This window comes from Marmota monax, unplaced genomic scaffold (genome assembly GCF_021218885.2).
Source record: "Marmota monax isolate L192 unplaced genomic scaffold, Marmota_monax_Labrador192_F-V1.1 WCK01_AAM20220418_F8-fsc00005, whole genome shotgun sequence".
NCBI lineage: Eukaryota > Metazoa > Chordata > Mammalia > Rodentia > Sciuridae > Marmota > Marmota monax.
The window spans coordinates 12,247,711-12,260,706 of NW_026692254.1; the positions used below are offsets into that span (position 1 = coordinate 12,247,711).

A 12,996-nucleotide genomic window follows, 5' to 3' on the forward strand; every position below is an offset into this window, starting at 1 on the left:
AGGGGGCAGTTTGTGTATCATCTTGGGGGACACTGTATTGGAAATGATAGGCTGCTGGGCGTAGGCCCATAACAAGCAACCAGAACAGAGATGAGTGTTCAGCTCCATGTTGTTAAGTCACTGGTCTTCTGGGACAACCCTCTGATGACAGGGAATAGAAAGGGGCACCCCCAAATTGGTTAGAATAATTCTCTATTTAATCCAGAGTTTAAGGCAGTGGTGGTCAATGGATCAACCAGATCAAGATCCTTCCCTGACTTTTGTCAGTGTGTACTCTGGGAGAGCCACTTTACCTCTTCGAGCCTCATTTCCTCTGTGACCCTGAATTAGGAATGTTCACACCTCCCTCTGAGATGGCTCAAATGACAATGACATAACAAGTTCACAGCATGGCACCTGGTCTGCAGTGGGCAGATGCATGTCAAACATTAAGGGAAAGTGGAGAAGCTGGACCACCTGGTGCCTGCAGGTGTCTGGGGCAGGGAACAGCCATGTGAGCCAGTCAGCCTCCATTTCCCACAGTTTGGTCCTGGTCCCCTCCATATTGAGATAGTCCAGCAGGGCTTGCTCCCCACAGATCCCTTTCCCAGCAAATGTGGGAGTGGAGGCCAGGTCCTGAGGGGGCTGAGGGCCTGGGCACAGGCACAATTCCAGCCGCCTTGGTTCCTGGCACGTAATGACTCCTGAGAATTTCTGATAACCTGATACAGTCCATGGCCAAGACTGATTACTGCCATGGAAGACGAGCCTCAAAAGACTTCTCCAAGGCTACATGGACAGCCCGTTGAGAGCTGAAGGCTCAGGCTGGTTGTGCCTGGCATGAAGATCCAAGTCCTTTCTCCAGCACTGGGAGGTCACCACCATGAGCAAGGCTCTGCACACTGGGCGGGCAGTGGCCAGTCACCTGGGTGCCAGCCCTCGAGGACCAACCTGTTTTTAAGAACTGTAGCACAGTGATAAATAATTTCATTGGTATTCTGCTTTTCAAAGGTGAGGAATTAAAGGAAAATACTATGAAGGACTAAAAATCACAGCTGGAAGAAACAGTTTAGTTTAATTCAACCACATATGCTTCCCTTGCAGGGACCACAGGGGTCTCCACCCAGACAGGGGGCAGTTCATCCAACCCTGCGTTTCTCACATGCAGCCTGCACTGCTGCTCTGCTCCCTGGGCTCAGGAAGATGTAAGAAGGACCTACTGGTGGTGGGAGAACCTTGGATTATCCAGTGGGCCAGATGCAATCAAAAGGGTCCTCATAGGGGGAAAGCAGGAGGGCAGAGAGAGGTTACCCTGGCTGGCTTTGAAGACAGAGAGAGGCCACAAGCCAAGGAATGTAGGTGGCTTCTAAGAGACTCCAGGAGGAACTAACTTTGGTTTTAGCCCTGGTAAGACTCTCAAAGCTAAGACCTCTAGAGCTATAAGAGAATAAACATGGATTGCTCTAGGCCAATGTTTGTGGAAACTTGCTACAACAGTAATAGGGAATTAATCCAGGACCCGGATTTTGAACACTACCTTCTATTTAAACATACCTGTCTTATCACTACTGCTATGGAATCTTGCTCCCTGATCTGTGATTGTGCAAGAAAATTGGGCAGAGAAATTACCCCTGCCAGGAAAAACTGGGTGCCTTTACTGGGTTTGATCACTTTCCCACTAAGAAGACCTTAGGAGTGGGGCTAACAGTAAGAATTGTATCATGGTGTACATGTGATGTTTGACGGGGTGGAAGGGGATGGAGGCACCCTCTTCCTCATTACATATGAGTGTTAATTACGCACTGCCTCACCTATTATTCAAGGTCCTCAGCAGTCAACCCAACCTACCAAAGGCCAATGCACACTTCAACATTACTGACAGACTAGGAGAAAATGTCTGAAGGTCTTGATGATTATGCCCCGGTGAGTCCCCCTGGAAAACCCTGTGGCCTTTCCTTTGTACACTAACCAGGCTCCTTCTAGAATAAAATTATTTCATGGCATTTCTAGCAAGCAGTGTTTCAGCACCTACTTGAATTCCTCCAGCAACAGGGCAATCACTGCCAGCAGGCCAGCACTGAGGGACAGTGCTATGGTTTGAGTAGGGCTTATCCCTTTAGAAGTTTAATCTACATAGTGAGGTACTAAGAGGGTAGATGCTTAATTGGACTATAATGCCTAGAGGTGGGGCATCTGTGGTATGATTAGGAGAGGTCGTCAGGGTGGAGCCCTCATGATTGAATACTGGTGGCTTTATAAGGAGAGAAACCAGAGGACAGAGGACAAATTCATTCTCTCTCTCTCTAAGCTGTTTCAGGACTCTGCCTGCAAGAAGGTCATCATCAGATGTGACCCCTCAATCATTAGCACTCAGAGACAAAAATAAACCTCTTTTCTTTATAACTTACCCAGTCTGTGATATTATATTATTGGCAACAGGAAACAGACTCAGGTCAATGGTAAGTCCTTTCTTTGAGAGGCAGATGTAATTTGTGGGCCTTGGCCAGTCTCTGTCCTCTAGGATGACAGGAGCCTGTCAATCCCTCCACCAGATGCTACCCTAAACCTGACCAGGATGCCACCAGACTTGGCCCGTCACCTAATGGCAAAATTTTTGACTTTTTAAACCAAGTTCTGATAAAAAATGCAGAGGGATTTAGCCTCAGGAATGTCCTGAAACTGATCACTCAGGACATTGAGTCTCAGAGATCTTGCCAGCCACAGATCCTCCTCAAAATGCTTTATTATTTTGCCTACTTTTCTTCATTGTCTACAGGACAATGAGAAGAAAATGTGCTATGTGGCATGTAAAACATACTAATATATTTATTTATTAAAACACCACAACAGTAAAGCCTCTGGCTTGCTGTTATGGTTTGGATATGGAATGTTCCCCAAAAGCTCATGTATTGAGGGTGATGTAGGGATATTCAGAGGTGGGACTCATTAGTGGATTAATCCATTTGAAGGATTAATTATTTGAATAGACTACTGGATGATACCTATAGGCAGATGGGGCATGTTGGAGGAAGTCGGTCACTGAGGATGTGCCCTTGGGGACTGTATCTTGTACCTGGTCCCCCCACTCTCTCTCTCTGCATCTTTGCTGCCATGAGCTGAGCAGCTTTCCTTTGCCACACCTTCCCTCCATGATGTTCTGCCCCTAGTCAAGCCCAAGGCAATGGAGTTGGCTGACCATGAACTAAATCCTCTGAAATTATGAGGCAAAATAAGTCTTTCCTACTCTAAGTTGTTCTTGTTGGGTATTTTGGTCACAGCAAAAAAAGCTGATAAACACACTAATTGAAGTGTTGCCTTCCTCCTACATTATTGAGGAGGTTTCAGGCCGCAGGAGACTCCTGGTTCCTGAGATATGGTCCAGTCTTCTGGAAAGGAACTCCAGCAGGAATTTATAGCCTCTTTCAAATCTCAGCTGTGACATAACTGATGGACCACTTTTTCCTTTTTTCCTGTCAATATTTTTAAAGCATCTAGGGATCCTATCAACACACCACTATTTATGGAAGTGGATCCATCCTGCAGTTGCCAGCTACAAAAGTTCCTGAGCAAGAAGGAAACTGTCTCAGAGAAGGCAGAACAGCGGCTGTCCTGGGGAAAGACTCCAGCTGATAATGGGCTCCAAATGTCTTGGCACCAGCAAGGATTTTGTTTGAAAATGTGTCCTTGTGTTTATGACTGTTCAGTTTGTGCTTGGGTGTACTCATTTCACACCCCCTCCTCCTAATCTCAGACACAATGTCTATCAGGAATGTCTATCAGGAAATGCCTGCCAGTGTCCATAGTAGCTTCAGAAAACAACAACAACAAAAACCCACCATTGATCGACTACAATGCCTTCATTTGTTTTTTGTATTTTAAATTTCTTGGTGGTTTTCATTTACTTTGTAAAGAGGTATTGATTTAAGAACAGTATGCAGTGTGTTGATCCAGGCTGAGGATGCAGAGGCACATGTATCTTCTTTTACATGCTATAGCAGGCACAGGCCAAGGGTCTGACCCACTCAGCCACCTAATGGTGGGCTTCCCATCACCTCTGTTGAGAACCATCACCTGCCTCTGAGGGTAGCCAGGGGCAGTTAATGATCACATCTGGTATCAATAAACACCTTCCAGCTCCCTGGACCTGTCCCTCTGGCAGTGTACTTTATAGAGTCAGTGTCCCTGATTGACTGCAAGAACTTTAGTAGCAAGGAGTGGGAACAGTTTCTAGACTCTGGGCAGAAGGTTTAGAGGAACGGGTATCTGAGACTGAGAGATGCAACTGTTGCTGCCCAAGGGGAGGAAATACCTAGGTGTTTGTGTGGGACACTGTAGTTTAGATCCTAAGTGTCCCCTAAAGCCCATGTGACAAAGTCTTGCTCCCCAAGATGGCACTACGGGGAGGTGATCAAGGCTTTAAGTGGGGTTTAGTGGGAGGTCTTTTGACCATTAGGAGCATGCCCTTGGAGGGGATTGTGGGACCCCACCCACTTTTTTCCCTCTTCTTGGTCTTGAGGTGAACAGCTGTGATCTGCTACCCATTCTTACCATAATGTGCTGCCTCACCACAGGCCTAAAAGCAGTGGGACCAACCATGGACTGAAAGCACAAACCAAAGTAACCCTTTTTTCTTTATAAGTTGATTATCTCAGGTATATGTTACAGTAATGAAGAGCTAAAACATTTTAGGAAAAGTGTAATGCCCTTTGAAAGAAACTGCTGTCACCATCTCCCTTTGTCCTCTGTGCTCACTGGGATGGAAGGAGAAATGGAGCCCTCAAGATCTGAAATAGAACCCTACAGGCAGGAAGGGACAGCCAGAAGAGAACCTACCCTCCATAGGACCATTATATAGTCTTCCTGCCAGGATAAGGCCTGCAAAGTTCCAGGTAAGTTGCTGCCCCTCAGCCAATAACGGCAGCTTGAGTTTCACTTCCATTTCAGTTCCCTTCCCCTCCCAGAGCCTCTGCAAGACATGCCCATTGTAGGAACCAGCTCTGGCAATAAAATAATGAATCATAAATTTTATTCAAAATGTAAACGTCACTAAACATGCATACATGTTAAAACAATAAAATTTACAATTTCGTTAATTTTTTTTTGCATAGGACATCATTACAATATAGAATCTATGCCTTACAAAATACATACAAAGTTTAATCCGAGCAAGCCAAGGCCAGATTGGGAACTGTACAACTGTAATACTTCACTGTAGTGATCCAGAAAAGATGAAATGTGGCCTTCGGAAGCATGGTGGGGAATTGGTTTTAAAAAACAACAAAAACAAAACAATATTTCTACAGAAAAGGAAATTGTGAACTCGATGGAAATGGTGTTGGACCCTTGGATTCTGCCTTGGGATTTTGGCAAATGATTACAGAGAAGCTCCACCAATGGTTTTGGGTGGGAAAGGGTCACTTGGGTGTACCCAGTGTAACTACCCAAGCAGTTCCTGGTCACCAGGGAGCCACAGTAAGCAGCTCCAAACCCACCAATGCATAGTTGCTCAGTAGAGAGCCCCATGCTGACATTGATGGGGGTCCTCAGCACTGGGCACCTGAGGCTTCTTCCAGGTGAGGGAGGGGAAGAGTCTCCCACTCACACACCCACAGACACTGACTGGAGAAGAGACACTGGGGTTGATAACACCCCATTATGGTGCCTGTGCCAAGCTGGGAAGAGGGGGAGCGTGGAAATGTGGGGAGGGATCTTCCAAGCACAAGGAATAGGCTCCTGTGCTGAGTGGAAGGGACAAACTGACCAGTGATGGTCTCCTGCAAGCACTCAGCTTGCACACTGGTTTCCAAACAAGCATGTGCAGTCATCAGTCAACAGGTCCTCTAGGAGGGCATCAGTGAGAAAAGACTCCAGAGTCCCCAGGAGAAAGTTGCACGTGCATCCATCCTGTCCCCTTTCTGACTTCCTGTCCCATTCCACCTGCCCCCATCCTGGAATGTATGATGCAGGGCAGGGGAGGCTGCCTCTCTCCCATCCTGTTTATTTTTAAATAAAAGTAGTAATGTTTTAAAGCTGTATTGAGAAGGGAGAGGCTGGGCAAAGCCAGGTGGCTACACTGCAAGTCCAATAGTGGTAGGGGCTAGTAGAAACCTCTTCCCTCCTGGACACAGGGCTCCTGCCTGATTCCACTCTTCTCAGGGCTAGAGCCAGCCAACAGGAGGAAGGGTCTCTCCCTCAATGGTGTTCAGGCATCTATCAGTAGTAAGCTGGACTATGCATCCAAATTCTGGTACAAAATTCTCTGGAATGTGTCCAGGACAAATCTTTGAAACTTCAGAATCAGGAAAATTAGCCACAGGACCTGGCTCTTCCAGGGGCTACTTTGCTTTCAAAACCTATCAGCCCACATCGGCATTTTAGCTTTGGAAGATATAGTCATCCAGGATGACATACAGAAATGTTGGGTAACAAAAGATGTGGTTAACTTATTAAGCATTTCTTATCATTCAAAATGTGTCTAATACATCAAGCTCTTTAAAACTTCCAGCAGTTTTGACCAAATGGCCTTTTTAAACATGGGTTTAAAAAAAAAAAAAATCAGTGACACCTCTCAGAAATCAAAATAATCAGGTAGCCTTGTTAAAAACAAAAACAAAAACAAAAAACCAGGAGCTGAGAAACGAGGCCACACTATTGCTCAGATCACATCTTCCTGTAGGGTAGCGTATCTGCCCAGCGGAGATCCTGGATGAGGTCCTAGGAAGTGCTAAAACCCTGTGCAGTACATTTAAGTACCTGCTTCTGGCAAGAAAGAGGCTGGGCCACATGACTGGGAGACAGAAATCTTGAATGAAGACCCAGTAGTTCTTCTACCACTCACTCAGGACCTCAGAAAGCCACCAACCCTCTCTACTCATCCCCACCTCTGAATCATCCTCCAGGGATCTGAGCCCTTGCCCAGGTGAGGTCTGGGGTCACCAGTGTGCGGAGGTCTGCACCTGGAGGCTGCACCGTGGCAAATCCTGCACCTACCCCGATGCATGGCCTCAAAGTAGAGGTGGGTGTGTTGGAGGGGGGGCAATCTTGTACCTCAAATCCCATGGGTGGGGAGTGCAGCAAGATGCATAGGGGCATATCCAGGACCACATTCTCTTCCAGGGCATCAATGCCCATCTCTATGTAGCACCCATCAGGAGAGGACCCCAAGGCCCTTTGTGGAAAGGGCTGTGTTGTCTGTTTTTCCATATGGCTGTAGGATTCAGTAGGCATTTGGGGAGTTTACAACCATTCCCCTAATATGGCTGACAAGGGGTTTTCTTGTTTGGGACATGAGCCGAACACCAGCCTTCTGATGGCTGGGTCCAGTCACTTTTAGACGTCTTTTTTTTTTTTTTTAATTTAAGGGAAACTCTCCCTTTACTCAGGCACCCTTCATTTTGAGATCTCTGCCTCTGTGGCCTGCTAGAGCTGAAGTATGTCCCCAAATAAAGATTTGATTGGGAGCCCTATGGGTTCCTTAATCCCACCGAAATCAGCAATCATGGCCATAAACTACAAAAATGAAAGACCCTGAAGTAGACCCAGGCCGGGAAGACAATCTACATCTTAGAAGGCATCCCTCGTTTCATGATGAGATGGAAACCTGCTAATGAGAACCCATGTGAACTGAGCCTGAGATTTAGATTCTTCCCCCCACCCTTCAATGAGATGAATTTAAGTCCCAGATGATTCTGGAGGGTGCAGCCAGGATGCCCAGGGGGAAACTCCCTCCGGGTGCCCTGCCCCCATCTCCCAGGCCAGGCCTATGGTTGAAGGACCGCACCCTGCCATTACACGAGAACCACTTTGGGAATGAAGACACACTCATTTGCCAAAAATAGCCAATGCCTGCATATTTCTGTTTTAAGGCAATATTACCCTTCCATCTATCAGATGGAACAGCCCTGGGTCATTTAGAGGGAAAATTAAATTAAGTGCTCTCTTTGGAAACAGCCTATCCCACTTTCCCTCCCCCACCCCCCACCCCACTCTAAAACAAACCAGCTCTTTCTTTTATTCCAATATGACTGGGTTTAGAGTTCTTTTTCCCCTTCCTATGTGCAGACAGATGTGAAGTTAGAAAACCCCTTGTGATGCTGTAGGCAAGTCACAAGGAGACACCTGGCTCCTCCAGTGGAGAGTGCTTTTCTGGCCGTGTGGGACATGCCACTCCCTCTCCCTGCCTTCGGAACCATAAACATGGGTGCACCAAAGGACTTTGGAATAAAATTCCTGAACCTGGAATGTGAATTCCTGAGACATGAAATGTGGTCAGAGTGTGGCTTTCTCTGCCTCACACAGAAACAACTTTGGGAGGGACCTCACTTTGGAACCAGACATGAAGATTGCCACATCCCCAGCATCCAGGGCTCTCTTCTTCAAGGTCCATACCACATATTCTACTCTCTCCCAAACCAAATGCAAGCTGAGCTATTATAGGGCCCAAAGGCAGCAGGGGGGCCAGGGGGGCCGAATCTGCACTAATGAGATAGCCCCTGCCCCACCATCCCCACCCACAGCACAAACAATGTCACAGACCAAATGGGTACCTACTGTGCTACACAGAAGCCACCACATGCCATTAGCCACTTCCAGATAAGTAGAGCTGGAAACAGGTATCCATAGCATCACAGATGGCATGGTGCCACGTGCACAGCTGCTGTAGATAGAGGGCACCCATCCACTCTGAAGTTGGCATGACACATCAGCCAGAAGCTACAGGCTCCAGCTGGGCCTGGATCGCTGGGGTTTTTCTGTGCTGTACCCCACACAATGTGTGGGCTGGGATGGAAGCAGAATGACTACAACCAAGGCACTCTGGGCCTGGGAAGCCCATCTATGGCCCACTGAGTCCCAAGGGCCATTCCTCATCAAAGTGAGAGATCTCTGCAAGATACTATAACCCGAGTTCACCCCAACACACACACACACACACACACACACACACACACTCTGTCCTGGGGCCTTGTATTTACAGGCCCCAATCCTTGAAAGGAAGGCAAGGCGCAACATGGGCCTTGCAGGGCTAGGCTGGACACTCCACAGGTCTGCAGAGGTGCTTGCTGGAATCCAGCCTAACTGCCCTGGTCTGGGGCTCGAACACCAACCCAGCCCAGGTCAAGGCTTCATAAGAAACTGCCTCAGCTCTCTGCTTTTCCTCCCCTACCAAAAGGTTGGCAATGGGGCGATGCAGGCTAGGCGTGGCCTGGGATCTCCAGGCAGGGCAGGCAGAAGCAAGAGGGAAAGGGAGATAAGTTCTGGCGACAACAAGAAGCCGGAGGTTTGCTCAGTCTGTACCACCAGACATGAAGGGTCTGAGAAAAGTGTTTCCCACAACTTTCCGTCTGGTGTTCCCTGGGGAGAAAAGAGAATGCACATTCTCCAACAGCACTTCCCATGACATTGGCTGCGCCACTCTTGAAAAGTTCCAAGTCACAATGTTCTGGTCTTTTGCCACTGAACGGTCTCTGTGAAGTGCTGCGAACACATGCACACACATGGCCACTCACATAGACCTTCTGACTGAGAAAGCAACGTGATGGTCTTGCCCACTGTTTCAAACAAAGGTGACTCCATAGCAGCATGGGAGAGCTAGGGAACTGGGTACACCGACACTTCATAAAATCATTTTAGAAAACCAGAATTCCCAGGCTCTATTTTCCAGTCAGAGAATATGGTATAATAGTGAAGGGTCCCTGGTGCTGTCTGTTGGGCAGTGGGGGCCCAGACAGGTGGAACCCAGGCTGTCTCCTTAGAGATTGGATGGTGTGATTTTGTGCCCAGCCAGGGCTCGCGTCTCTGCTTCCATTTTTCCAAGGGGCCCAAGAGAGGGCTCCTGAAGGTAGGGAGTGAGACAGGCAGTGCCAGTCATGGAGGGCAGATGACACTCTCCACAATTCCCCCAAGTGGAGTGCTCCTTTGACCTGTCATGGCTTAAGGCATCCCTCGTGAGGTGGCCTGTCCCTCAGACCCATCTGCATTTTGAGCCAAGCCTATGTGGCCAAGGATGGAGGCTGAGTGGATGGGTAGAAGGGAGGGGGAGGACACGCCTCACCACTAAAGGATCTGCCTTGGAATCACAAATGTCAGTGACCACATCTACTCCCAGCTGATGGACTGACCCACATGCATGCTGAGCTCCACCTGCACTGGTTGGCCTGCTCTGTCCCCAGTGTGTTCCCAAACCTAATAGAAAATTCCAGAGTGCAAATCTATGTACAGAGTAAGGCGGCAGGAAGGGGTGCCCTCACTGACCTCGTGGAACGTGTCCATCCCTGAGAAAGGGGGTTCGACACCGCTGAATCGCAACTTTGTGGGTATCTCCATTGTGCAATTTGTGGATGATGTTTTTTGAAATTTTTTTTTGTTTTTTTTCTTCTTTTGATTTTTTTTTGTTTTGTTTTGCTTTTTTTTTTTTTTTTACAAATTGACTTTGACACCTGAGGTGAAGAAAAGTGTTTTTACGTGGACTTTTCATGAAGTTCTTGCTCTTTTTTTCTTATTACAAAAGGAAAGGGCACGGACTGACAAAGAGGAGGTGAGAGCGGCTGCTCATGGCTGTTGTCAGGGTAGGGGTCCTTGGCTGGGCGCGGGGCTGGCGGAGGGACTGGCGGGGCTGTGCTGCTGTGGGTCCAGTGGGGCTCAGGGTGAACTGGCTGGGCTGATGGTGGGGCTGCTGGCATCAGAGCGGCTGTAGTCGCTGAGTGAGCCGGTCCGCGAGCCCCCGCCACGCCGCTGCAGCATGCCGGGGTGGAAGTTGGCGTGGCGGCGAGCATGCTTCGTCAGGTGATCGCTGCGCATGAAGCGCTTCTCGCAGATAGGGCAGCTGAACTTCTTCTCACCAGTGTGTGTGCGGTAGTGCCGTGCCAGCTCATCAGAGCGTGCGAACTTCTTGTTGCAGTCCTGCCAGCTGCAGGCAAAGGGCCTCTCACCTGTGGGGCGACAGAAGCAGAGAATCAGTCTCAGCGTGCACAGTGACACCTAGGATCTTCTGTATGTGTCCGTGCCTTCCCCCATGGCCAAGGTGTGTCCACTCACCATTCCCCAGAGTGGCTCTCTATCCCTACACTCCTGCTCCATCTCATTTACTATGACTTCTCATCAATGCCCTATGCCCTATCTTCTTCATCTTCTGTGTCAAATACATCAGGGTAAAGGTGAAGGTGAACCATGGCCTACCAGCCACCACACTTGGGATGGAAGCAGATGACAGCTCCCAGGATAAAACAGCAGCATTTCCAGCATAGAAGTTGTAGAGTATATGGTTTGTATATGGGCCAGGACTGGTGGTCTCTGGCATTGGACCCCCTAAGTATATGGCATCCAACATGCCCACACAGGGTTAGCTCTCCCCAGCCCTAGGGGAGTGGGGGTATAGGCTCATGCTGTGGTTCCACCTGCTTGCAGGAGCCAAGCTGGCCCACACTGGCCCTATGGGAACCACACCTCAGCTCCCAGATCCCTGAACAGCAAGAAGACAATGTCTACACCTAAGAGTCCTGTCACCACTCCAACCTTCTCAGTTTCTTCAGTATGTAACATGAGGGGGTTAGTCTGGGCATTTTCCAGGGCCCAGCCTCCTCCGCTTTCTCTGAGAGAACTTTGTGTGGCTAGCCAACAAAGGCCAGCAGAGGAGACTTCAACAGGTTCCTATTAGATTTGAGCATGGTAACAGATAGGGTGGTGGACGAGAACACCCCAAAAGGGGCCTACACAGTTGGGGAGAAAGCAAACACAGTGAGCCCAGTTGGGAGGTCATGAAGATCATTTTATAGTCAAGATTCTTCTCCCCTTCTCCCACACCTTGCTCAGAACATGAAGCAGGCTTGCATTTACCAAAGCAAAACAAACAAAAAATCACATTAATTGTTTAAGGAGAATTGGTGTGGATGGGGGTGCTTTGGCACCTTTAGCCTTTCCAGCACTGGGACACAGTCACTCTTCCTCCCTCCTCTACACAGACCCTAAAGCAGACTGCCAGTCTTTGAAACTGGCCCACCTATGCTCAGCAGAGGAAATCTACACCACCCACACATCTTTAAATATAAAGATTTAAATATAAACAGACACTCAAGAATAGTCAGCTAAGGAAAATCAGCAGCACAAAAGGGAAAGGCCAAGAACAACAAAATCACCAATTCCAGATGAAAAAGAGTGAAGCCAGGAAACAGAAGAGAAAGTTAACCTAACAATTCTAATTAGTAATTCTTTGAGGAACTGGAGACAAAATTTGATGCATAAAGCAAACAGAACACCACAGAGAACCATCACCACAACAAAAAAAATAACATTTAGAAATTGAAAATATCACTGCTCAAACAAAAAATTCCATTAAAAAGCTGGAAATATATGCAAGGAAGCATCCCAGAAAATGTGAATGTTGCAGTGTTCTGTTTCCTAGTACTGCTGAAGCCCAGGTCTACGTGAGGCTGAATTTATTCTCATTATTTCTCTTCTTCTGGGGAAGGGTATTTAAGGGACTTTGAAAACCAAGTAGCCATCATCATTTCCCATATCTATTTGACAGTTAAACAGGAGGGGCTAAAAGTTGAAAGCTACAGGGAATTGATCCAGGAGGTCAATGTCTATCTAACAGAAGGTATGGATTGGGAAAATAGAAAAAAAAAAAAAAAAAGATAGAGTACAAGAAATTACAACAAAATAAGATAGCTTTTGTTTGAGTTTAAAAAAGATAAAAGAGGGAGGGTGGGGAAGGAGAAGGAGAATACCAAGAAGACATTGACCAAGTCAGGAGACTAACAAAGGTGGGCAGAGAACTGAGGAAAGGTGGCCCCTGCTGTGAGAGAATCTCTGAAAAGTAAAAACACTGAGTAAAAAGAAGAGATCACAAAACTTAATAAACAGGGAAGGGAGAAACAAATACCAGGTTATCCATGAGGGAACAAGGCTGGGACAAATACCAGTCTTTTCCTAAGTCACAACGGATGCTAGAAGCAGATTAGGGACTTACAAGTTCACATCTCACAGGCTCCAGCAAAAATGAGAGAAAACTGAGAAGCT

The 12,996-nt window shown here is 47.6% G+C and overlaps 1 protein-coding gene and 1 long non-coding RNA gene across 2 annotated transcripts in view; one reads left to right on the plus strand and one right to left on the minus strand.

Annotated features, from left to right (window-relative positions):
- Nucleotides 1-4,122, plus strand: part of LOC124087010 (uncharacterized) — a 28,541-nt gene extending 24,419 nt beyond the window's left edge. Inside the window, exon 3 of the long non-coding RNA XR_006849985.1 lies at nucleotides 3,468-4,122. This is a non-coding gene — a long non-coding RNA (uncharacterized LOC124087010). The remainder of the gene's footprint in view (nucleotides 1-3,467) is intronic.
- An 866-nt stretch (nucleotides 4,123-4,988) lies between these two features.
- Klf13 (KLF transcription factor 13) overlaps nucleotides 4,989-12,996 on the minus strand; it is a 47,238-nt gene continuing 39,230 nt past the window's right edge. Inside the window, exon 2 of the mRNA XM_046435571.2 lies at nucleotides 4,989-10,907. Coding sequence (XP_046291527.1) covers nucleotides 10,618-10,907 — 290 coding nt within the window. The 3' untranslated portion in view covers nucleotides 4,989-10,617. The remainder of the gene's footprint in view (nucleotides 10,908-12,996) is intronic.